The sequence below is a fragment of the Barbus barbus genome, assembly GCF_936440315.1.
Source record: "Barbus barbus genome assembly, chromosome: 47".
Taxonomy (NCBI): Eukaryota; Metazoa; Chordata; class Actinopteri; order Cypriniformes; family Cyprinidae; genus Barbus; species Barbus barbus.
Window position 1 is genome coordinate 13,273,764 of NC_136725.1, and position 25,213 is coordinate 13,298,976.

The window sequence follows — 25,213 nt, forward strand, 5'->3', positions numbered from 1 at the left end:
TGGAAAAATACAGTAAAAACTGTAATACTGTGAAATATGATTGCAATTTAAAATAACAATTTGCTGCTATTATCTAACAGTAAATGTTCAGCAACTTTTTTTTCTTTTTTCTTTTTTTGCCTTTTCATGTCTCTTTTGGTCAATTTGTTTAATATTTGCAGAATAAAAGTACCAATTTCCTTCAAATAACTTACTGACCCCAACCTTTTGAATATAGTTGGATATGAGACAAATGTACACAATCGTGTTCACAGACAAAGCGATTAAAGAAAATACAGCTTAGCCATGACTGTGAGTTCTGACAAAATTTTATTTCAAATGTAAGTGTTCCAATAATAAAGTAAAACATAAATCAACAGCAATATAAATATTAGCTTATAAAATAAAAAGGGTAACATGAGGTGCTAAGCATTTCTTTAAAGGAATCACAGCCAAATACAGAAAGGTAGCCAAGCAGCAGACAGACATTTATATATAGATATATTCATAGTCAAACAGACAGGAGTGGCATTCCAGTATCATTACCGACTGATTGGAATTACAAGCACAGAAAAGTACAGTAAGATGTGGGGAGGGGTGGTACTCTAAAGACAGTAAGTATCGTCTGTTATCTTTCATAGTTTCAGGTGATTGGAGAAAAGGAACGTTCAAAAGTGTAATCAAGGGGGGAAAACACAAAAATATGCACATACTCCACAAGCCTTAAGCTACGATTGCGTGTCTTCAGAAGTTGTAGTATGTACAGTTTGGTTAGTTAATGATCTTGAAGCTTTTCTTCCTACAACACTACACTGGATTTTTTTTCTATCATACTTTTTGTTGCTTTTTTTTTTTAAAAATACTGAAACATTCCTGTAACAGCCAGCCCTTGTGGCTCTAATGTTTGTACAGACAGGTTACACATTTTATATACACTGTGGTGGTGGGTGGTGCAGAACAATGGACAGAATCCTTCCATCTAAGATCCATTCAACAATGTTGCGCTTAAGTTAGTCATTAGTCTTTCCACATGTTCATTATTTGTTTCTATCTTTTCGGTTCACTTCAAGTTTTCCATTAACTCTTAGCACATTCACTTTGACCTAAATCTTTCTCTGATTTTGACCTTACAAAGGCTGAGATGATCTTTTCTGAGCTTCAACAACACTGTTTACATTACTTGCATTTATAGGATTCTTATACCAAGCTAACATGAAATAAATGCAAAGAATAGTCAAATGTTGTTAACCTAACATTCGATTCTGCTTAGCTGGCTATTAAGATGTTAATGAAGACTGAATCTATTTTTAAATACCATGCCAACAGTGTCTCACCGAGTGTAGGTGTACCCTCTTACTCCGAAAACTAGTTAAATATACTTTCTTGTGCCCTCTTTCTTTTCTTAGTATCCCCTTTTCACTGCATAGTTCAGCTCAATACTCTTTAATTCAGTCAAAGTGAGAGTTGTGGCACATTGTTAAAAAGCCTACTAGCGTTTCATTTTGTAACCACAAGAAGCATCTACTTTTTGCTTGAAAAAAAAAAAAAACACAAAAAGAAGGCTGAAACATGACATTTTGAAAAAAAAATAAAAGAAGAAATTTATATTTTCTTCTTGTTTTAGTAATGCTATTTACAGGACAGAGTTATCTGTCCGAGAAAGAGCTTCAGGAATCTGAACACATCTCCTCTTGTTCAGTCATTCTTTGTTCAGCGACAAAACAGGAAATGCCCGATTTTTGGGGTTATTGAGTAAGATATTGTAATACAATTCAAAATACAATAACTAAAAATGGGGAAATCTAAAACAAACAAATAAAAACCTCACTTAAAAGAACATTAAATCTAAAGATTGTTGTTTCTTTAACCAAACCTGTGGAATTTCTTATTTTTTTTTGAGGGGAGATGTCCAGATCCTCGCAACATATTTCTGCAGCTCTGATAGTGCTTCCACACTTCTGTCTTACTTCTTGTCTTTCTTAGTAGGCTTCTTCTTGCTGGCGGGTGTCTGAGCTGCCTTGGGGGCTTCGACGGGAGGAAGGGCTTGGGGAGGGGGAAGGGCCTGCTGGGGTACCTGTTGCTGAGGGTTGGCCGTGAGGGTGGCAGTGCTGCCCGGGATGTAGACGTTCTGGCGGTAGTCTGGGCCATACTGTGGATTGTAGCGAGGGCCGAGAGTTGCAGTGGCTTCACTTGCTTCTGACAGCAACGGTAGAGTGAGAAAGAAAAAGGAAATAGAAGGAGGTATAGAAACAGTAGCAGAACAGGAGAGAGAGATAGAGAGAGAGATGGGAAAGGTTATAGATGGGTTGGTTCGACACAGAGCTCATAATTCAGTCACTCAGGAACCGCATTGCAGCTCCCTTGTGACAGAAGCAGTTCCTTGTGACCTGCTTCTGCCTGCCCATCCCCCATGCATTATGTATGCCATAACATCGACACACATCACATACTCAGCAACGCGCTTACAGACCTGAAGACAAGAATAACTCTCTAAAAAAACTATTTTCACAGTTCTTGTGAAACGCATTGCAAATGGAAGTGACATGTATTCATTAAAGAGAAGTGCACTTAACTGTACTGAACTTGTAGTGTACTTCAAATGGAACAAGCATATTTTAAAAAAATTATAATAATTTGCAGATTTATATGATATTAATGAAATATACCGCCACTTAAAGAGATATAATTACAAATTATGTCATCATTTACTCTCATGTTGTTGAGTTTCTTTCTTCTGCTGAGCACATTTTGAAGAATGTTGGTAACAAAACATCTGATGGTAGCCGTTGACTTCCATAGTATTTTTATTTTTCCATACTATGAAAGTCAGTGGCTACCGGCAACCATTTGGTTACCGACATTCTTCAAAATATCTTCTTTAGTGTTCAACACCTGAAGAAACTCTTACAGCTTTGGAACAACTTGAGGGTGAGTAAATGATGACCTATGAACTATCTATCGTTTTAAGTTTCTTTAAAAAAAGAATGCATTTCATGATTGTTTCTTAAAACTCTTAAGATACATTTAAAAAGTGCACATTGTAATAATGTCAGATTTTATAATAATGTATCATGCTTTAAAGGACACTTATTTTATTGTGTTGACTAACATACTGAAGCACGTAAAGTAAAGTACTTGATTAAAATTTTAACTGAAGTGTGTTAAATATAATATATGTAAAGGTAACAAATTGCAGATACTTCATTACAAATGTGTAAAACACAGATATATTTAAATTCATTGCATTTCAACAGAAATATATTTAAATTATTTTTTGTAAGTGACTGAAATAAATTGCATTTAAAGTATATTCTTTTATTATTTCTGTAAGTACTCTTTTTAAAGTATGCTAAAGTGTATTTTTTACAAGGCCATGGCCAATAGATAATTCATGAAAATCTAATTATGTGTATTGCTTTATTAAATATACATTTCATGCATACTGAAATCACACCACCCCAGTGAAATTTGAATTAACAAATATATATAACGTGCTTATTGCTCTGCTTCATGCAGCACATATGTATGTTAAAATACAGTAGATAACACACTTGAGATTCTGTTTCTTAGAAATATGACATTCATCTAGGCTAGCGAACAACATCAGCACAGTGCTGTCATTCTGACTGCAGCTGTGGAGAGGCAAAAGGCTCCTTTGTCTCTTTACACTCAATTAATTTGACTCTCTAACAGTCAATAAATGGTGAGCTCCATTTTACTCTGGAAGCCACACTCTCTATCTCTCTTCTCTTTCTTCTCTCACTCCATCTCCCTCTTTCCATACATCATCCAGTTATTACCGGTCTTCAGAATCTGACCTTGAGTACTGAAAAACACAGCATGTGCTGGTCATTACAGCTGGGAAGTCTGTCCACATATATTGTATTGGATGCTGGTGGGCTTATTTGCCCCAACGGGTTCCTTAATTAGCTTAACCAGCAAGATTATCATGAAAATTTAGCTGTAAAGCTGATCAGCCTGAAGGATATCTCTGGCAGAGATTTTTTTTTTGCTGTAAAAGCAAAAAGTTTGTCTTGTTGGCTATGCTTTCATTTCTAAAAAGCTTAGATTTCTGGTTCAAGTCTGTGCTAACGCTTTCTCCTCATTCTCTTTTTGCACTCCTTTAAAAAAAATAGGGAATAATAAGTGAGATTGAGATTCACCATTCGCTGCCACCATCAGAGCCTGGAGCTGTTCAGCTTCGGTAGGGGGGTTGGGCCACGGTCCTGTTCCTGCGATCACACCAGCGCTGGCACCTGCCTCATCAGGACGAGCTCCAGCCCTACATGACAGAGAACAGGGTTAGTGATTCAACTTACACTCAGACACATTCATGGTGCTTTTTTCTCGCATTTTTCCTTTCACACACATATGAGAACAGCAGCCACCACATTTGCTAGCATAAATGTACCCGGTTCATTAGCTGAGACAGCCATTTTGTGTGACAGGGCAGGACAGTGCAGTGCAGTCAGAAAATGGAGGCTAAAGTCAAAGAAGGAGTGGTAGACATGAAGTAAAAAGACAGATGCATTGATCAGAATACAGTCGTGTCTGTTTATAACATGTGGCTTGACAACACATACACTTTCCCCTTTAATCAAATCACAATAAGCAGTATTTAAAGGGATATTTCACCCATGTTTTGTTTACTCATTTACTTAATTTTCTTAATTTATATAGTGCCTTGCACACCTAATTCATATGCAGTTGCATCCGCAGTCTAGTATAAACTATACAAATAAAAATAAAAATAAATAAATACCTGCACAGTACTCAAACTTGCACCCTTGCAAAATGTTATTAGCTTAGCAACGTTTCAGTCAATTGACGTTCCTCAGGCTTATAAAAAATGTGGACATAGCAGCAAATGTAAAAACTCATTTAATGTGACTATTTACAGTGTATAGATTATAGATACTTTAATTTAACTCAACAATTTTAATAAAGGTTTTTAGTTTGTCCCTCAAGCTATTCTCTACTCTGTTATTTTGGGTACTGTCCATTCAAATTAAAGCTGTCTAAAAATAAAGTAATAATACAAAAGGATCCTCTGATAAGCATGTAAAAGGACAAAGGAAACATGAGTTCATTAGGATAATGTACACGATGCCCTTACATTAAAGTCTTTTAATGTGTTTTTCATTTGGGTAGATTTTTGTCATTTCACAGATTTTTTTGTGAAAAGAAAAAAGTCATACAGGTTTGGAATGACACGAGGATAAGTTAACGATGATAGAATTTTTATTTTTGGGTGAACTATCACTTTAAATATAGTTGGGTTATTACTGGCTGCTCAGTTTCAAAATGGCATGACTAAAAAGCAGATTTTTACTCTCTTTCTCTGCCCACACAAACAGATTGATAGCGGAGTCCGTACATAAGGACAGAAATGTTTCTCTACTCTTTAGGGACAGACTTCACAGACTAGGCTCTACAAAGCCAAAATAAATCAAATCTGAACAAACAAGTTTACTAAGCACAGGTAAACACACTGCAATGACAACCCGCAGAGCAAGATGCGACAAACAGCTATCAGCGATACACATACATCCAAAAGCCTTATCCTCAAATGAACCAACTGCATGTAGTTTGTGTTCACATTTATATGTGTAGGAACAGACTGGACAGCATGTCGCTGGAAGCTGCAGGACACATATTCTGAAAGACCTAAACACAACATTCCACTAGAAGGCTACACCAGGTGAAGTCAAATGCTACCACACACTAGCCTTCTCTTCGCCTTCACTCTACCTGGACTTCTCGTATGGAGTCCATCTCTGCTGCAGGGTGTGGAACCTGTGTTGGCTGAAACATAAGCACAGGAGCATGCAGCTGTCACTCAATCACCCTGCGTCTGACCAGAGACTGACCAGAGCACATGGATGGGTGAGAATGTCTTTGTGTCTCCTTTACCTTTAAACCTTACATACTCTTAAGATGTTGTGTCTCACAGGAAGTTGGTTCGCTTTTGTATCTGATTATTGCTGTCACAATGTATTTGGTGTATTTGCAGGGTTGTTTTTCCCCACATGATTTATTTTGCTGGATTATCTTTGTGGGATATTCTTCACAGGATTTGTTTTGTAGGATTTTATTTTTGCAGCTCTTTATTTATTTTGCAGATCTTTCGTTGCAGAATTTCTTTACAGGATTTGTTTTTGCATGATTATAGTAAATTGTCATTGACATTTTTAACATTCATAAATTGGCAACAATTGGCTAAATGAAAACACTAAAGTAATTAGTTAATTATTTCAATCTAGTAACTATTTCTAATTCTCTAGATGGTTTGGTATTTGTCTATTTTATCTGTAAATATTGTTTCCTTAACTCTTCTTGCTGACTAAATGCAGAAGACAGTGACCATTAAACATTTAGGCATTCAAATGTTTACAGGTAATCTAAGATTTTGAAAACACTTAAGGAAGGGAAATTACTAAATTACTTCAGATTCTAATCTATCTATCTATAACAGTTTAGTATTTGTTCATTTTAGTAAGTCGGTATTACTAAACTTCTTGCTGACTAAATTCATAATATAGTGGCCACCAAAAATCTAGGCACTCAAATGTTAACATGTAATCCCAGATTTTGTTCTTTTATTATCTCATTCCAATCAGAGAGATTATTACTAAAAAACAGTGTAAGTAATACCACGTGGATAATCTCAAATGTATTTATAGGTATTGCTAGACACATTAACTGAATCCAACACTCACCCGCTGGGTCCAGGCCTCTGGTTTGGGGGAAATCGCCAGTCAGCATTCGGTGGCTTTTGCTGAAAATGAGAAGAAAATAATTTGTCAATACGTTTTCTTGGCATAGAGAATCATATCTACTATTGGTCCATCCTGGATCACAGGTCCTTCGATCCTGTCATAGAAGGTTGTAGTTCTGAAACACAAATTCATATTATTGACAGCAGAGTACAATTTGATGCACTTCCACTGCTTTTCCTTAGGGCTGTTTTCTTGAAACTCCACCTTTACTGATACAAAAAGAATAAGTCGAGGGGAGTAGTGAGGAACAGAGCAACAAAGAAGAACATAAAGTATAAAATAGATTGAGGGAGAGTGTGTGTGTGTGTGTGTGTGTGTGTGTGTGTGTGTGTGTGTGTGAATAATTGAAACTTCAATCATGTTGCTTTCACGCTTGAGTGCATGTACATGAGGAGTATACACATACGTCAGTATCAAACTAAATATGAGCTCACCTGTAGGCGGATTATGGCTAACATTTCAACCCCTTTTGGATTTTTTCATCATTTTGTCATATTTTCCTCAGTATCCCACACAATTCTGTTGCATCTCCCCACACTGAGTCGAGTCATTATGTTGCAAGATAGCATTCAAAGCATGTGCAATATCACACTATGATCCTACAAACTCTATTATAGATTCCACAAAGACTGTGTGCTATTTGGAACTGCATGCATACATCTGCATCCAACTGCTTCTACTTTGTAAATCATAATGACTAACAATCTGCCTCACCTGACTTGAGCATTTGAACACAATATTTTCAGTCATAATTCTTCTCAGATTCATACAGTTAAATTCTCTGCTGAGTCGTTGGGTCTAGAAATAGCTCAGATTGTGGCCTGATTCTTAATACACTTGGCATTATAGAGTGCTTAGTCCAAAAAGTGAGTCATAGTGACTAGAGCCTTAGTCTGAATCAATGACATACACAACATGATTTCCATCTAACTAAAAATGATTTTGAGAAATTTTGAGTGACAACTAAATTCATACCACAAATATTTGAACCGTGTATCATTTGTTTCATTAACAGATGCAAACATTTTTTACTTGAGGACAGTAACTGCTTACACTACCCATCAAAAGTTTGGCGTCAGTAAGAATTTTTGAAAGAAATGAATGCTTCTATTCAGCAGGGATGCATTAAAGTGACAAAGTGACATTTATAATTGTACAAAAGATTTCTATTTCACATATATATTGTTCTTTTGAACCTTCTATTCAGCATAGAATCCTGAAAAATGTGCATCACGGTTTCCACAAAAATATTGTCTGTTGAAACTGTTTTCAGCATTGGTCAAAAGAAATGTATCTTTAGCACCAAATCAGCAAGTTAGAATTATTTCTAAAGGATCATGTGACACTGAAGACTGGAGTAATAGCTGCGATCACATGAATAAATTACATTGTAAAATATATAAAATACAAAACTGTTACTTTAATACTTTTAATTATAATAATATTTCACAGTATTGGCATTTTAACATATTTTAGATATATAAAAAAATCTTGGTGAGCATAGAAGACTTCTTACTCATCAAACATTAAAGAAATCTTACTGACCCCAAACTTTTAAAAGGTAGTCTATAATATTTCCTGAAAATCTCACCTTCATGAGGGAGTGAGTGAAGAGTCTTTTTGACAGTCGCATGCTTAGAGTGTTCTGTGGGGCCTTAACAAACACAAAGTCGCTCCTGCTGGAGATAGTGGAGAAACCATGCGTGTCTGTGTGTTTGTTGAAGTCCCGGGAGGCCCCCACGACCTCCATGTGTCTAATAGGACCGTCAGTATTAAGCTTCAGGTGGAGGTCATTGTGTTGGTGCTCACGAGATTGAGTGTGCTTGAAACCGAGTTTTTGCATGAGGCACATAGCGTAACCATGGTGGCTGAGCCAGCGCACCACTACAAAAATGATAACCAGGAATGAGACCGTAATAACGAAGGATAATGTGATTATAAGGTACAAAGTGAATTCAGACCCTTTTGGACTTTTTGAAGTAGAGCTTCTACGTTCAGAAGAGACATCTGAAGCTTTCTCAGCCAGGGTGATGTTAACTACCACGCTAGCGGAGAGAGAAGGCCTACCGTTATCTTTCACAATCACAATGAAGCTATAAACAGACTTGCTGTCTTCTTCTGTAAGTTTACGGGCTATACGCAGCTCTCCAGTATGTGCACCTACGTGAAACATTTTAGCATCAACCCCTGTGAAGCTGTAGAATAACCAAGCATTGTGGCCACTATCGCCATCCACAAACGTGATGCGATTGACTAGGTGTCCGATGCCAGATGTGCTAGGTACCAAAAACTGCAGCGTCCCATCGGGAGGGGGTGCAGGGTATATGAGGACAGGAGGATGATCATTCTGATCTATTATAAACACATGCACTGTGGTGTTGGAGCGTTGAGCTGGAGTTCCACTATCAAGAACCTGCACTATGAATTGAAATGCATTCAATTGCTCATAATCAAACTTTCTCATGGCATATATCTGCCCACTATCTGGGTTTATATATACATATGAAGACACAGACCTACCAAGAGCTTCACTCTCTAAAATTGAGAAATTAACATTGGAATTCTCACCCACATCTGGGTCTGATGCAGACACGGCCAGAAGGGGAGCATTTGGGGCATTGTTTTCGGCTATGTCCACAGAGTAGGAAGGCTGTGAAAAGACTGGGGGGTTATCATTAACATCTGAAAGACATAACACAAAAGATTCCTGCGAGGAACGGGGTGGGGAACCAGAGTCTGTGGCAGTCACAGTAATAGTGTATTCAGCCACAGCCTCTCTGTCCAGCAGGCCATCGGTCATTAAAGTGAAAAGCCCTTTATATGGCGAACTCAACTTGAAAGGCAACCCATAAGGGATGTGCACGCTCACTTCACCATTTTTCCCTGTGTCTTCATCTTTAACTTTGATTAGGGCAATGACAGTTCCTGAACTCACATTTTCAGAGATTACAGGAGAAACCACATTAATGCTGATAGTAGGAGTGTTGTCATTCACGTCAATAATCTCGATTTTGATGTTGCACGAGCCCTCCATGGGAGGTATTCCTTTGTCTCTAGCAAGAACAGTGACGTCATATATATTAGCGAGCTCGTGATCGACTAGTCCTGCAACTCTAATTTCACCAGTCACAGAATCCACACTAAAGAGTTTTAAAACATTGTCAGGGGTGTATTTATCAAACGTATACGATATTTCACCGTTTTGACCATGATCGGCATCAGAGGCATTAAGAGTTGTAACTAACGTTCTATGAGGTGAATTTTCTAAAAGCGTGATTCTATTTGTTGGACTGTGAAAGTGTGGCGCGTTATCATTGACATCTAGAACATTTATAAAAATGGCACTGTTGCCGGACTTTTCTGGACTGCCACCATCAACTGCAGTTAAAATCAATCTAAATTCGCTCGTCTTTTCTCTGTCTAGAGGCTTATTTAAGACTAAAATTGGGATTTTGCTTCCGTCACTTTTAGTTTCTACTTTAAGCATAAAACAATCGTTTTGACTAAGAAAATAAGCGCGCAGTGAGTTCACACCCACGTCAGGGTCGTGCGCACTTTCTAAGCGGAATATCGTGCCTGGCGCAGCCGCTTCTGAAATTTCTAAAGAAGTGTTTCGGCTTTGGAAGTGTGGCGCGTTGTCGTTAACATCCACAATTTCTACCGTAACGCTGTGCATTTCCAAAGGATTCTGAAGAGAAATCTGAATCCGAGTATGACAATGTAAACTTCCTCCGCACATACTCTCTCTGTCCATTGTTTGCTTGACCACCAAGGCTCCAGATGTCAGGTCTACGTCAAAATACGTAGCATTAGATTCCGAGATGATTCGCATCTCTCTTAGAATTATCACATGGACGTCCATTCCTAAATCGTTAGTCAAGTGGCCAACAATAGTTCCTGGTTTAGATTCCTCAGCAGCAGAATATAAAAGTCCCGAGGCGTGCGTTGCAAAACACAAAGAATTAAGAACAATCCAAACTGCAGCCCAGTCCAAAGATCTCTGAAAAAGCTCTTTACTCTCCATTTTCACTAGTAGCTAGAGACTTCTTCGGGGTTTTAATTCATGCATACCCTAGACCCAACAAGACATTGTTGAGAATATGAGAAACACGTTTTGTTTTGTATCCATGATCTCCACCATTTGTCCTAAGTTTCTAAACTAACAATACAGCTCTTAAGAGCAACAAGCCTGTGCGGGTCTGGGAGAAGAGTTAAAGGGGGTGGGGATAAAAACAAGCGTTTCTATTGGAGGAAAGTTACTTTGCTTAGACAAAAGTGCACACGGAGCTGTCCAATGTGCTGATAGTAGCGTCACTCTCTAATGTAGAATGTATATGACTTGTTTAAATCTGAGTTTGTCTCACCTGTTGGCTCTCGAACGTCCACGCGCTGTCTGGTAATGATGCATCAAGCACGTTTAGGGTGTCTGTAAAGTTTGTGGTACTGCTGGGCTTAATGAGGGTGAGATCACTGAATTCTGACATTGGAGAGAGATAGGAGCCAAAGGACTGACTCTGAGACATCATGTCTCCTCCCAGAACCTCCACATACTTAATGGGCCCGTCAGTGTTGAGCTGGATCTGCAGGTTTCTGTTGGGGTTCTTGTATTCAGAGTTTGTCCTCCTGATACAGCAGCTTCTACTGCCTCGCGCACATTTCACCAGTAAGATGAAAAATGTCAAAAGACACAACAAGGACACGGAAGCCAAAGAGATGATCAGATATAAAGTTATTTTGCCAGTTTTCTTGTTGGGCTCGATAGATTTCTCTCTATAGTCTGAGATGGGCTCATGAAAGCCGTCCTCTATCAGTATATCCACTGTGACTGTGGTGGACTGGATCGGTTCTCCATTATCCTTTATTTCTATCAGCAGTCTCTGAGAGGAGTCATCGTGCTCTGAAACAGCGCGTTTAGTCCTCACCTCTCCTGTATGCAAATTGACACTGAACAGAGACGCGTCCGTGGCCTCCGCGAGCCTGTAGAACAGCCAGGCGTTATGACCCGAGTCCGCATCCACTGCTGTTACCTTTGTAACGAGATGTCCTGCTTTAGCAGAACGGGGCATCCTCTGATGAGAGACAGACCCCATGGATGTGGACGGGTAAATGACAGCAGGTGCGTTATCGTTATGGTCCAGAATAAACACATGAACTGTCGCATTACTACTTAAAGATGGAGAACCATGGTCTTTAGCCTGAACGATGACCTCAAACACTTTTATATTTTCGAAGTCAAACGAATGCATGCTAAATATGCTTCCATTGTCAGAGTTTATGTACATATACGAGGATATTGGAGTATCCCAATTTTTAGGGTTCTCAATAGAGTATGATATTTTACCATTTACGCCGACATCAACGTCTTGAGCAGATACCGAACAGATAATAGAGCCTGGAGTGTTATTTTCTTTTACGTACACATAATACACGTTTTCAGAGAACTTTGGGGCATTGTCGTTAACATCAAGAATTTTAACTGGAATTATTGTTTTGCTACTTAAAGGGGGCGAGCCTGAGTCAAATGCAGTGATTGCCACGTTATACTCCGGGAAAGTTTCACGGTCTAAAACACCGTTTGTAACCAACGAATATTCGTTTGAGAAAGATGGTTTTAAAATAAACGGAAGGTCAGACTGTGTCTGCAGACTGACTTTTCCATTGTCACCAGAGTCGATGTCCCGTGCGCTTATTAACGCTACAACTGTCCCGCTAGGCGCATCCTCGCGCACAGGGCTCGGTTTAGACGTAAGCAGTATCTGCGGTGAATTGTCGTTAATATCAGAGACTTCTATTTTAACTGTGCAATGGCCCTCCATTTCGGGGACACCTCTGTCTCTAGCTCTTATCTCAATGTTGTACATAGAAGTGGTTTCATAGTCCAACTTTCCGTTTAGTATAATTTCCCCGGTATTCTCATCAATGTGAAATAACGAGCGTAAAGCATCAGAAGTGTGCTCTCCTAAGGAATATTTTATTTCTCCATTAGGACCTTCGTCCAAGTCTTTTGCATCAACTTTAAGAATCGTCGTGCCCCTTTTTGTGTTTTCAGAAATAGCCGCTTTATAAACATTTTTCTCAAATACGGGATTGTTGTCATTGATATCCAGCACAGTGACATTAATTTGGGAGGTTCCTGATCTAACCGGGTTCCCTCCGTCTAAGGCAGTTAACATCAGCTGATGGATCGGTTTCCTCTCGCGATCCAGAGGTTTCTCCAGTACTAATTCGGGTACCTTTCGGCCATCACCAAGATCTTTTATTTTTAAACTGAAACATTCGTCTTTGCTCAAAGTGTATGATTTCAAAGAGTTACTGCCTACATCTGTGTCTACTGCGCTCTCTAAAGGAAAGCGCATGCCAGGGACAGTAGATTCTGCTATTTTTAAAACACGGTCCATCGACTGAAAATGCGGATAATTGTCATTAATATCCTGTATGTCGACTTCCACTCTGTAAAGTTGTAAAGGATCCTCAATAACGATTTGCAGAGGCAACAGACAATTTGCGTTTTCTCCACAAAGGATCTCTCTGTCGATTCTCTCATTAACCACAATCTCTCCTCTTCGTAAATCCAAGCTGAAATACTGCTTACCTGACTCAGAAGCTATTCGCAACTTACGATCATACAGCTCAGATATTTTCAAACCTAAATCTTTTGCAATATTTCCAACAACAGCGCCCACATTTAATTCCTCGGGAATTGAGTAGCGAATCTGTCCTTCTGTTGTACTCCACAAAAGAAGAAAGAGAAAAAAGAAGAGCAAATAATGCCTCCACCATCTAAACGCCACCCTCTTTGTCATTTTGATTTTAAATCCAGACCATTGACCGTTTAATAAAAACTAGGGGTCCCACCACGCAGACAATTTCGCTTGTCCATTTTGTCTCAAAAATATGTTAGAATCCATTTTATCGGATAGATTACAGCATCCCTCCTCTCCGCTTGCACTGAACGCTGTAATGTCAGTGGGGGAGGGAGTAGATCTCTTTGTACAATTCTGCATGTGATTGGTGAAGAGAACAATCGCAATAACCAGTAGCAAGAGAACTGCCTCTTAAAGGCGCAGCATCAGCACCTGCTGTCAAACTCACACCAAAGAACCTTGCAATAGAAGAGTATGCTATATCATGGCTGATAATTTATTTATTTATCATAATTTTGTACAATTTAATTTATTTCAATATTAATTAAATAATTAAGAATTATTTGGTAATATATAATGCGATGTTATCATTAATATTATGTGTAAAAGTATAAAGTGCAAAGACATTTTATATATATATATATATATATATATATATATATATATATATATGTATATATATGTATGTGTGTATATGTATATATGTATGTGTGTATATGTATATGCACATAGCTTTCTATTTGAGGAACGTTACTTCGTTGTCTTGCTCAGACGAAAGCACACGTGGTGCTGTCCAAGGTACTGGACGTACCGTAACTCTATCACCGTTACACGAATACATAGTATATAGTGTATGTATAAATATTAACGTTTTAAATCTGAGTTTGTCTCACCTGTTGGCTCTCGAACGTCCACGCGCTGTCTGGTAATGACGCATCAAGCACCTTTAGCGTGTCTGTAAAGTTTGTGGTGCTGCTGGGCTTAATGAGGGTGAGATCACTGAATTCTGACATTGGAGAGAGATAGGAGCCAAAGGACTGACTCTGAGACATCATGTCTCCTCCCAGAACCTCCACATACTTAATGGGCCCGTCAGTGTTGAGCTGGATCTGCAGGTTTCTGTTGGGGTTCTTGTATTCAGAGTTTGTCCTCCTAATACAGCAGCTTCTACTGCCTCGCAAACATTTCACCAATAAGATGAAAAATGTCAGTAGACACAACAAGGACACGGAAGCCAAAGAGATGATCAGATATAAAGTAATCTTGCCAGTTTTCTTGTTGGACTCGTTAGTTTTATCTCTATAGTCTGAGATGGGCTCATGAAAGCCGTCCTCTATCAGTATATCCACTGTGACTGTGGTGGACTGGATCGGTTCTCCATTATCCTTTATTTCTATCAGCAGTCTCTGAGAGGAGTCATCGTGCTCTGAAACAGCGCGTTTAGTCCTCACCTCTCCCGTATGTAAATTGACACTGAAGAGAGACGCGTCCGTGGCCTCCGCGAGCCTGTAGAACAGCCAGGCGTTATGACCCGAGTCCGCGTCCACTGCTGTTACCTTTGTAACGAGATGTCCTGCTTTAGCAGAACGGGGCATCCTCTGATGAGAGACAGACCCCATGGATGCGGACGGGTAAATAACAGCAGGTGCGTTATCGTTCCGGTCCGAAATAAACACATGAACTGTGGCGTTGCTGCTCAGAGATGGAGAGCCGTGATCTTTAGCCTGCACTACAATGCTGATTAGTTTCAGTTTCTCGTAATCAAAAGAGCTCATGCTGTAAATAGTTCCGTTCTCAGAGTTGATATAAAAATAAGATGATGCTGGAACTTGATTTGAACTTAAATCCAGAACTGAATAAGTAAGTATAGCGTTCTTGTCTCTGTCAATATCAGATGCGGACACAGAGAACAATGAAACACCTGCCAGATTATTTTCGTTTATATAAACATCGTATGAGGACTGTGAGAATAGTGGAGCGTTGTCATTCACGTCAAGGACTTTTACATTTACAGTCTTTACAGTTTTTAAGGGTGGAACACCAGAGTCCATGGCCAGTATTTCTACATTATATCCAGAATGGACCTCGCGGTCTAATAATGAGTCGGTTATCAACGAATAATGGCTATCGAAAGTTGGCTCTAATTTAAAAGGAAGATCCGGGGAGACAATTAGCTCGACTTTGCCGTTATTACCGGAGTCCAAGTCTTTGACGGTAATCAGAGCCACCACAGTTCCCACCGTTGCATTTTCAGGCACAGGGCTCGGTAAAGATGTCAGAATAATCTCTGGAGGATTGTCATTCTCATCTATGATATCTATCTGAACCGATGACTGTCCCTCGAGCTCCGGATTCCCTTTGTCTTTAGCACAAACATCAAACGAATACGTTTTTTTAGTCTCGTAATCTAGTTTTCCAATAACTGTGATTTCACCGGTTTCAGCGTTCACACTAAAAACATTTCTTACAAGGTCTTGCGTGTGCGCACCGAACGAATACTGTATTTCACCATTAGCACCTTCATCCAAGTCAGTGGCTTTTATTTTGATCACACTTGAGCCAACAGTGGCTCTTTCTAGGACAGATGCTTTGTACACAGCAACTTCAAATTTTGGTTCGTTGTCATTTATATCTTGAACGATTATTAGCAATAAAGTTGTACCAGATTTTACTGGATTGCCACCATCCAAGGCAGTTAATATTAGCTTGTGTATAGACTGTTTCTCTCTATCTAAATTTTTGTCAATCACAAGTTCAGGTACCACTCTTCCATCCTTTAACGTTTTAACATTAAGTCGGAAAAAATTGTTACTGCTAAGTGAGTAAGTCTTTAGGCTGTTGCTTCCAACATCGAGATCCTCAGCACTCTCAAGGGTAAATCGTGCCCCTGGAGCAATCACTTCAGGTATTTTTAATGTGGCATCTTTAGTATGGAAGTTTGGTGCATTATCATTTATATCTTGTATTTCTATTTCAACTTTATGCATCTGTAACGGATTCTCAATAACGATCTGCAGTGGCATTAGACAACTGGCGCTTTGTCCACAGAGTGTCTCTCTATCTATTCTGTCATTAACTACCAGATCACCCTTCCCTGAATCCACACTAAAATATTGTCTGTTCGACTCAGATGCTATTCGTAACTTACGCTCAGCGATATCTGAGATGTCAAAACCAAGATCCTTCGCGATATTCCCAACGATAGATCCTTCCTTTAACTCTTCATGTATTGTGTAGCGTATCTGAGCTCCAGTTGTATTCCACAATAGAGAGAAAGCGAACAGCCAAAGCGCTGCCCATTTCCACTCTCCGATCCTCCTCATTTCTTTGATGCGTTTGTTATTCCCATTTACATATCTTCATTTTACATCTTTATAAAAACCGAATATTATTTTCCATTTTCAAATAAACGTGTACTCAGCCCATTCTCGTTGTGGTGATCAGCCTCACAAAGCGTTCGTGTTTCCTCTCGCTCTACAGCTCTCATCTTTGTACTCCTCCTTTGGCTGGGGGAGGGAGTAGATCCCTTTCTACGGTCTGAAGTAGGATTGGTACAGAGCTCAATGCTCACTCATCCAATAGATGCTTTGCTGTTTTTTGAAGGCATAACCAGCCCTCTTTTGTTTTGTGTTACGGCATCTGGTGGACAACTGTGCTCTAAAATATGCAATGCAGTGAGTCTGATACTTTTTTTCTCCTCTGCTTAGACGGGAAAATGCTTCTGCGTGCAACACAACTTAAAAGTAACATGGTATTAGCATTTGAACGTTACAGTTACAGGCAAGTGTAATTTAGTTGTTCTTAAAATGTAGTGGGAAAGAGCCTTACCGAAAAACCACATTAATTTCACATGTTAAATCGCTACGTTAAAATCACATTTGAAATATGTGGAACACACATTGATATCATGAAAATGTTTCAAACCTACGTATATGCAAAGCACATGTAATTATAGCATGTGATTGCACATGTGAAATGCATGCAGTTTTTCAGTAAGGGAATTATTACAAAAAATTTTATGTGTTATGTAAACTTTTGGTATCAACAGTTTAGATTTCAATTTCTGTGAAGACGATACAGTTTCCCACGAAATCCATTTTTGTTAATTACTTTATTTATTCGCCAACCAAACAATGCCTACCGAACAGCACCTATAAAGTAGCACCTAAACTGTAAAACGTCCCGTCGTTACGGGAGCTGTCCAAAGTGCTGAAGGCAGTACAAAATTATCGCCATCTCCGGGAGTTTGTTTCGACATCATAAATATGGTAGGGAAAAAATTACATGGTTTAAGCTTAATAAAACATGAAATCCTTTTGTCATTGCAAAGAAGCGATTTTTGAGCCAAGATACTCCGTCCATCACACACACAAACTTTAAAGCATGTCCACCATAATGTGTGTATCTTAAATTAGGTTTTAGTTTCAAAGAAAAGAAAAGAAAAATCACATACAAGTCTGTACTGATGTTGAGTTAATAATTATTATTTGTCTCACCTGTTGGCTCTCGAACGTCCACGCGCTGTCTGGTAATGACGCATCAAGCACGTTTAGCGTGTCTGTAAAGTTTGTGGTGCTGCTGGGTTTAATGAGGGTGAGATCACTGAATTCTGACATTGGAGAGAGATAGGAGCCAAAGGACTGACTCTGAGACATCATGTCTCCTCCCAGAACCTCCACATACTTAATGGGCCCGTCAGTGTTGAGCTGGATCTGCAGGTTTCTGTTGGGGTTCTTGTAATCAGAGTTTGTCCTCCTGATACAGCAGCTTCTACTGCCTCGCGCACATTTCACCAATAAGATGAACAATGTCAAAAGGCACAACAAGGACACGGAAGCCAAAGAGATGATCAGATATAAAGTAATTTTGCCAGTTTTCTTGTTTGACTCGTTAGTTTTCTCTCTATAGTCTGAGATGGGCTCATGAAAGCCGTCCTCTATCAGTATATCCACTGTGACTGTGGTGGACTGGATCGGTTCTCCATTATCCTTTATTTCTATCAGCAGTCTCTGAGAGGAGTCATCGTGCTCTGAAACAGCGCGTTTAGTCCTCACCTCTCCTGTATGTAAATTGACACTGAACAGAGACGCGTCCGTGGCCTCCGCGAGCCTGTAGAACAGCCAGGCGTTATGACCCGAGTCCGCGTCCACTGCTGTTACCTTAGTAACGAGATGTCCTGCTTTAGCAGAACGGGGCATCCTCTGATGAGAGACAGACCCCATGGATGCGGACGGGTAAATGACAGCAGGTGCGTTATCGTTCCGGTCCGAAATAAACACATGAACTGTGGCGTTGCTGCTCAGAGATGGAGAGCCGTGATCTTTAGCCTGCACTACAATGCTGATTAGTTTCAGTTTCTCATAATCAAAAGAGCTCATGCTGTAAATAGTTCCGTTCTCTGAGTTGATATAAAAATAAGATGATGATGGAACTTGATTTGAACTTAAATCCAGAACTGAATAAGTAAGTATAGCGTTCTTGTCTCTGTCAATATCAGATGCGGACACAGAGAACAATGAAACACCTGCCAGATTATTTTCGTTTATATAAACATCGTATGAGGACTGTGAGAATAGTGGAGCGTTGTCATTCACGTCAAGGACTTTTACATTTACAGTCTTTACAGTTTTTAAGGGTGGAACACCAGAGTCCATGGCCAGTATTTCTACATTATATCCAGAATGGACCTCGCGGTCTAATAATGAGTCGGTTATCAACGAATAATGGCTATCGAAAGTTGGCTCTAATTTAAAAGGAAGATCCGGGGAGACAATTAGCTCGACTTTGCCGTTATTACCGGAGTCCAAGTCTTTGACGGTAATCAGAGCGACCACAGTTCCCACCGTTGCATTTTCAGGCACAGGGCTCGGTAAAGATGTCAGAATAATCTCCGGAGTATTGTCATTCTCATCTATGATATCTATCTGAACCGATGACTGTCCCTCGAGCTCCGGGTTCCCTTTGTCTTTAGCACAAACATCAAACGAATACGTTTGTTTGGTCTCGTAATCTAGCTTTCCAATTACTGTTATTTCGCCCGTTTCAGCGTTAACATTAAAAGCATTTCTTACAAATTCAGGCGTGTGCGCAGCCAATAAATATTGTATTTCACTATTTAGACCTTCATCTAAATCGGTCGCTTTTATTTTGATCACACTTGAACCAATAACAGCGCTTTCTAAAACAGATGCTTTGTATACGGCTACATCAAATTTTGGTTCGTTGTCATTAAAGTCTTGAACAACTATTTGCAATAATGATGTGCCCGATTTGACCGGATTACCGCCATCCAGAGCTGTTAATATTAGCCTGTGAACTGCCTGTTTCTCTCTATCTAGTGGTTTCTCAAGTACTAGCTCTGGTATTTGCCTTCCATTTTTAAGTGTCTTTAAATTTAGACGGAAGAAATTGTTATTGCTCAATGAATATGACTTTAAGCTATTGCTACCAACATCAAGGTCCTCAGCAATTTCAAGGGTAAATCGCGTCCCTGAAGCAGTCAATTCGGAAATTTTTAACACTCCATCTTTATTATGGAAGTTTGGTGCATTATCATTTATATCTTGTATTTCTATTTCAACTTTATGCATCTGTAACGGATTCTCAATAACGATCTGCAGTGGCATTAGACAACTGGCGCTTTGTCCACAGAGTGTCTCTCTATCTATTCTGTCATTAACTACCAGATCACCCTTCCCTGAATCCACACTAAAATACTGTCTGCTCGACTCAGATGCTATTCGTAACTTACGCTCGGCGATATCTGAGATGTCAAAACCAAGATCCTTTGCGATATTCCCAACGATAGATCCTTCCTTTAACTCTTCAGGTATTGTGTAGCGTATCTGAGCTCCAGTTGTATTCCACAATAGAGAGAAAGTGAACAGCCAAAGCGCTGCCCATTTCCACTCTCCGATCCGCCTGTGCCTCATTTCTCTAATGCGGCTGATATTCCCAACGAATATTATTATATCCATAGAAAATCAGACTTCTATTTTCCATTTTCAAATAAAGGTGTACTGCTCAGCCCATCCTCGTTGTGGGGATCAGCCTCATAAAGCGTTCATGTTTCCTCTCGCTCTACAGCTCTCAGCATTGCACTCCTCCTCTGGGTGAGGGATGGAGTAGATCCCTTTGTTAAGGCTAACACATGATTGGTTCAGAGCTAAGCACTCACTGGTCCAATAGAGGTTTTGATATTTTTAAAGGCATACCCAACCCTTTGTGGTTGTGATTATGGCATCTGGAGAAGACTTATTCGTGAATATTTTATTGCAGCTAGTATCTCAGTATTTTTAGAGCAGCTCATTTATGTGTACAAAATAAATAAATACAGATTATAAAAAAATTACATTTTCAAGTAGCACTATAGGATGACCTGAATACCTGCTTTAGGCCTCTTTTTATAGCCTACTATTATACATCCACACATATACATACATACATACATACACGTACACACGTATAACAAAATTATATATATATATATATATATATATATATATACATTGCCCTCCAAAAGTACTGGGACAGTAAAGACAAAATTGCTCTGTTGGCTGTTGAGTCAAGACATTTACAAATATGATTAAAAGATGAATATGAGACAAAACTACAGAATGACATTTTATTATTGGGTAATTCAACACAGATATTTTACCAGCTAAGAAGTTCAGCACTTTTAGAGTTTCATCCCTCTATCTGATGTGAGCATAAATATTGGAACAAGTATTGGAACACTTTCTAAGTGATCAGCTGTGTCCTGTTGCATTAATTCTTCAGATATTAAAAGCAGGGAATGTGTCGTATCAGTTATATCCACTACTTCTGTATTCTGAATCTTGCATTCGATGATGACACACTCAAACCAGGATGGAGATGAGGGAGCTGACTGAGAGAAAAGTAAGAAATTTGGATGCTAAAAGAAAAGAGGAAGTCAATTAGAGCTATAGCAAAAACAAAGGGCATGGAGAAATCAAGAGTTTGGAAACCACCAGTGACACCAACAAACAACAACTACCTGATTGACTGAGAAACGGTAGTTGATGACAGACAGTAGTTGATGATAGACAAATCAAAATAGCTGTGAAAATGAACCCTAAAAGACGTGTCTCTAAAATCACCAACAACTTCCAGACAGCTGGGGTGATGCTCTGACAATCTACTGTCTTCATGAGACTTTGACACAGAATTACAGATGCTACACAGCAAGATGCAAACCTCTGACCAGCACCAAAAATAGAAAGGCAAGATTAGAGTTTGCAAAAAAGCACAAAGGTGAGCCAGAAGAGTTTTGGAACTGTGTTTATGGACCGATGAGACAAAGATGAACCTTTATCTAAGTGATGGGAAAGCAAAAATGTGGTGAAAAAGAGGTAACTGCAAAAGATCCCAAGCATACAGCCTCATCTGTAAAGCATGGTGGAGGTGTTGTCATGGCAGGGGCATGCATGGCTGTCTCTGGAACATGCCCTCTCAACTTTACTGATGACTTAATGTATGATGACAGTAGCAGAATGAATTTGGAAGGGTACAAAACCATCTTACCTACCAATATTCAAGAAAATGCCACCAGATTCATTGGGAGGTGCTTCATATTGCATCAGGACAATGACCCAAAACACTCTGCCAGTTCAGTCAAGGAATTTATAAGGGCAAAGAAATGGGAAGTCTTAGATTGCTCAAGTCAATCTCCAGATTTAAATCCGATTGAACATGAATTTCACCAGCTGAAGAGGAGAGTAAAGGCACAAACTCCCCAAAACAAGCAACAATTGGAATTGGCTGCATTAAAGGCTGGGAAAAGTATTTCAAAGGATGAGACAAAGAGTCTGGTGATGTCTATGGGTCACAGACTCACTGCTGTGATTGTGCGCAAGGGATCTGCAGCTAAATAATATCTTTTTAATCTTTTATATCTGCCTTATGTTCAACTATCCCAAAACTTATGCTCTCCCATCCATGAGTGGGATGAACTGTAAAAGTGCTGTTCTTTTTATTTGGTAAAACATGTATGGGTTGAAATGGCTAATAATAAAATATGACATTCTGTAGTTTTGTCTCATATTCATCTTGTAATCATATTTGCAAATGTCTTGACTCCACAGCCAACAAAGAAATTTTGTCTTTACTGTTCCAATACTTATGGAGGGGACTGTATATATACCAAAAACGATCCTATTAAAACCTGTAGCTGTAGAATCCGTGTATTATTCATTGTCATTTTTTTTTTAATATTGAAAGACAAAAAATTAGTCCATTTAATACTGAGCATTAACTGATGTCAAACAAAACGGCGTGCTTTATTTTCTCTGCCAACTAAATGTCCAAAGCAAAGTCATTGTGCACTCTCTCCCCTCTGTCCATTGTAAACATAAAAACTATTAACATTTACTTCCCCTCATTCCATGGCAAATCCTTAAATGAATGATATTCAGACAAAAACAAGAATGAAAAATAGCCATGTAAAATACAAATATACTAGCCTATATAAAAATAGTACCATTCATTCCAAACAACATGTATTGCAAGTCTAAATGAATTTGTTTGAATCGAAACTGAAACTGCTCCGTTGGGCTCCTGCAACTTTCATTCTGTCCAAAGTTTCCATATTTACGATGTAACATTTGGACGCTAAACTTTATGTAAAGGCTTCGTATTTTCAAGCGGGTCCCAATATATAAATCAGCATCCTTCACATGTGGAGACATGCATTTGGAATAACAGCAACAGGTGATGACACAGCCTTTATATTGTACAACAGACTAATTCAATTAAGCAGAATAGCTTTTTATATGTTTGGGTGGGTTTTATTTAGATAATGATCAGGCTGCGATGAAAAGTCAGCAATGCCAGAACGGATAAGTTATGTGAGCGGGCAGGCACCAGGGACGGAAACAATATAATAGCCTACTCTGTCATTTATAGTTATACAGATAAGAGTAGGACATCATTCGAAACGGAAAATGAATGTCTAAAGAAAACAACAGAAAGGGCTGCTTGTCACAAACATGAATCAAAACGCAGCCGACACACGTACTTTAAAAAGTCTGTTTAGATTATTTGAAGTTAAACCTTTAAAGACAGACCTAATGGAAGCTCCAATGTTGAATCTATATGCTTCTGCTTAATCCACTTGCTAACGTTTTTCACTTTAATTTATAATCCACTTTAACTTATTTTTAAAAAATATTTGTGGAAAATGCACGGCACTGTTACACTCTATTACTTGATATTAAAGCAATACGCCCCAAGAAGCCGTGGTTTACAGTGAATTTATAACAGCTAAGGGGCGTTGTTAGGCACGACGCGAAGCGGCTTCTCGGGGCTTATTGGTTTTATAAAACTGTTATTCCATATACAGTGCCTTGTGAAAGTATTCATACCTCTTAATTTTTTTTCACGTTTTTTGTTGCTGCCTTATGTTAAACTGCTTTAAATTACTTTTTTTAACCACATCAATCTACACTCCATACACCATAATTGTAAAGCAAAAATATGTTTTTTAACATATTTGCAAATTTATTAAAAATAAAAAACTAAAATGATTCCATTGCATAAGTATTCATACCCTTATCTGGGACAGTTGAAATTTAGCTCAGGAGCATTCATATTGCTTGTATATGTTACTACACTTCAAGTGAGGTTAACCTGCAGCATATTCAATTGATTGGGTATGATTTGGAAAGGCACAAGTCTTAATAAAAGGTCTATTAGCTGATAATGCATATTAGAGCAAAAAGAAAACAGCCCTGAGGTCAAAAGAACTGCCTGTAGAGTTCAGAAAAAGGTTTGTGTCAAGCCACACATCTGGGGAAGAGTTCAGAAAAAAACTGCTTCATTGAAGGGTCACAAATGCATGTAGTCTCTGTTGCCCTTAATAGAGGTTTGAAACAACCAGGATTCTTCATAGAGCTGGCCTCTTGGCCAACTGAGCAATTGATGGAGAAGGGCTTTGGTTAGTGTGGTGACCAAGAACCTGATGGTCACTCTAGTTGAGCTCCATGATCATATATGCAGATCTGAGAAACTTACAGAAGGACAAACATCACTGTAACACTCCACCGATCTGGGCTTTATGGCGGTGTGGCCAAACTCAATCCTGTCCTCAGTGAAGACACATGAAAACAGAAAAGCACCTAAAGGACCCTCAGACTGTGAGAAACAAGATTCTCTGGTCTGATGAACCTCAATTCTAAGCATCATGTTTGAAGGAAACCAGCTCTGCTCATCACCTGCAGAGTACCATCCTAAAAGTAAAGTGTGCTGGTAGCAGCCTCATGCTGTGGTGCTATTTTTCAGTGGCAGGGACTGAGGGACTCATCAGAGTAGAAGAAAAGCTCAATGCACCAAAATATTGAAATAGCCTTAATGAAAACCCAATCCAGAGCATTCAGAACCTCAGACTGGGCAGAAGGTTCACCTTCCAACACGACAATGAACCAAAACACACAGCAAGAGTGGCTTATAGGCAACTCTCTGAATGTCCTTGAGTGGCCCAGCCACAGCCTGAGATTAAACCCAGTCAAATATTTCTGAAGAAACCTGAAAATGTGCATCTGCCCCATCCAACCTGACAGGCCTTGAGAGGTGAAGAGGTGAGGAGACGAATGGTAGACAATTGCCAAATGCTAACGAGAAAAGCTTGAGGGTACTTTTGAAAAGTACTTATTTCAGTTATTTATTTTTAATAAATTTACGAAGTTGTGACAATTCTGTTTTTGCTTTGTCAATATGGTGTATGGAGTGTAGATTGATGTGGAAAGAAAAGTAATTTAAAGTGGTTTATCATAAGGCAGCAACATAACAAAACGT

At 39.0% G+C, this 25,213-nt stretch overlaps 1 protein-coding gene across 18 annotated transcripts in view; it reads right to left on the reverse strand.

Moving 5' to 3' along the window:
* Positions 1 to 289: 289 nt before the first annotated feature.
* LOC306866132 (protocadherin gamma-C5-like) overlaps positions 290 to 25,213 on the reverse strand; it is a gene marked incomplete at its 5' end in the record, with an annotated part of 92,278 nt that continues 67,354 nt past the window's right edge. For 6 of the 18 annotated variants that reach the window (XM_079411166.1, XM_079411168.1, XM_079411169.1 and 3 more), the window contains 3 exons: positions 292 to 2,172; positions 4,143 to 4,261; positions 6,699 to 6,757. In XM_079411166.1, the coding sequence (XP_079267292.1) occupies positions 1,943 to 2,172; positions 4,143 to 4,261; positions 6,699 to 6,757 (408 nt within the window). In that variant the 3' untranslated portion in view covers positions 292 to 1,942. Of the gene's footprint in view, positions 2,176 to 4,142; positions 4,262 to 5,730; positions 5,785 to 6,698; positions 6,758 to 8,349; positions 10,783 to 11,122; positions 13,562 to 14,295; positions 16,905 to 25,213 lie in introns of those variants that run through there. The other 12 variants (XM_079411163.1, XM_079411164.1, XM_079411171.1 and 9 more) reach the window with 10 other exon arrangements.